General features: G+C 64.0%; 1 protein-coding gene across 1 annotated transcript in view; it reads left to right on the forward strand.

Moving 5' to 3' along the window:
• Positions 1 to 60: 60 nt before the first annotated feature.
• BHLHE41 (basic helix-loop-helix family, member e41) overlaps positions 61 to 1,110 on the forward strand; it is a 51,049-nt gene continuing 49,999 nt past the window's right edge. Inside the window, exons 1-3 of the mRNA XM_010575460.1 lie at positions 61 to 227; positions 498 to 561; positions 844 to 951. Coding sequence (XP_010573762.1) covers positions 166 to 227; positions 498 to 561; positions 844 to 951 — 234 coding nt within the window. The 5' untranslated portion in view covers positions 61 to 165. The remainder of the gene's footprint in view (positions 228 to 497; positions 562 to 843; positions 952 to 1,110) is intronic.

Below are 1,110 nucleotides of genomic sequence, written 5' to 3' on the forward strand. Positions count from 1 at the left end.
GGGGGGGGGGGAACGACGACGAACCGCCGCACACTTTCGCCACTGCACGGGAGAGGGGGACGGGGGCTGCATGTGCGCAGCGTCGCTCGCGGATCTCCAAAGAGTGATCTCAGCATCCCGCAGGCTCGGTCAAAAGCAGCGACGAAACGTCAGCCGCTGCCAGACATGGATGAAGGAATCTCCCGCTTGCCGGAGAGGCAGCTACTGGAGCACAGGGATTTTATAGGGTAAGGCGCCGGGGCAGCACCTCCGCCTCGTCTCCCTCCGGCGTTTCGCCTTCTGGAGAAAGTGCTGCGAAGCGCTGGAAGCAGAGCCGGCTCCGCGGCGGGGCGCGGGGCTCGCCACCCGCGGCCGGCGGACCCGGGCGATCCCTCGCCCGGCCCTTCGGGCAGAGCGCTCGGCTCCCCGCGCGGCGCTGGGGGTCTCTTTGCCCACTCGCGGAGGCGCTAGGCTAGCCCTCGCTCTTGCCGGTGCTGGATCTCTGTGTTTTTCTCCAGGCTGGACTACCCTTCCCTGTATATGTGCAAGCCCAAAAGAGGCGTGAAGAGGGACGAGAGCAAGGTAAGAGTAAGTTTTTGGGGCTGTTCTCGCGTAAGCGCTTCATCGGGGTTCGCCGAATTTTACGGCGCAGCTTCACTCCCCAGAGCATCCCCGGGGGGCTGCGCTTCTAACCCCCCCCCCCCGGGTTGCAAGCGGGTTTACGAGCGAGCTGGCACGGCGGGGAGAGCGGTGTCTCGGCGATAATTTGCGCGGCATGTGGTCGGCATGACATTTGTTTTGGTTGCGATCGTCGTTCCGAGGGACTCTGTCTAACGCTTGGCTTTTCCGGATTTTGCTAATTAGGAAACGTACAAACTGCCGCACAGACTGATAGAAAAGAAGAGGCGAGACAGGATTAACGAATGCATTGCCCAGCTGAAGGATTTACTGCCCGAGCATCTGAAATTGACGGTAAGGCGCAGAGGAGCGCAGTAGATGGACGTGCAAGATGCAGGCGCCGGCAGCCTTGCCCGCTGCGCAGCCGCCGGGGCGGCGGGGGCTCGGGCTGCCCCCGGCTGCGGCGGCGGCCCCGGCCCTAACGCCCCTCGGGGACCGGTTTCCCCGAAGTTA

This window comes from Haliaeetus leucocephalus, unplaced genomic scaffold (genome assembly GCF_000737465.1).
Source record: "Haliaeetus leucocephalus isolate CR32 unplaced genomic scaffold, Haliaeetus_leucocephalus-4.0 Scaffold473, whole genome shotgun sequence".
Classification (NCBI taxonomy): Eukaryota; Metazoa; Chordata; class Aves; order Accipitriformes; family Accipitridae; genus Haliaeetus; species Haliaeetus leucocephalus.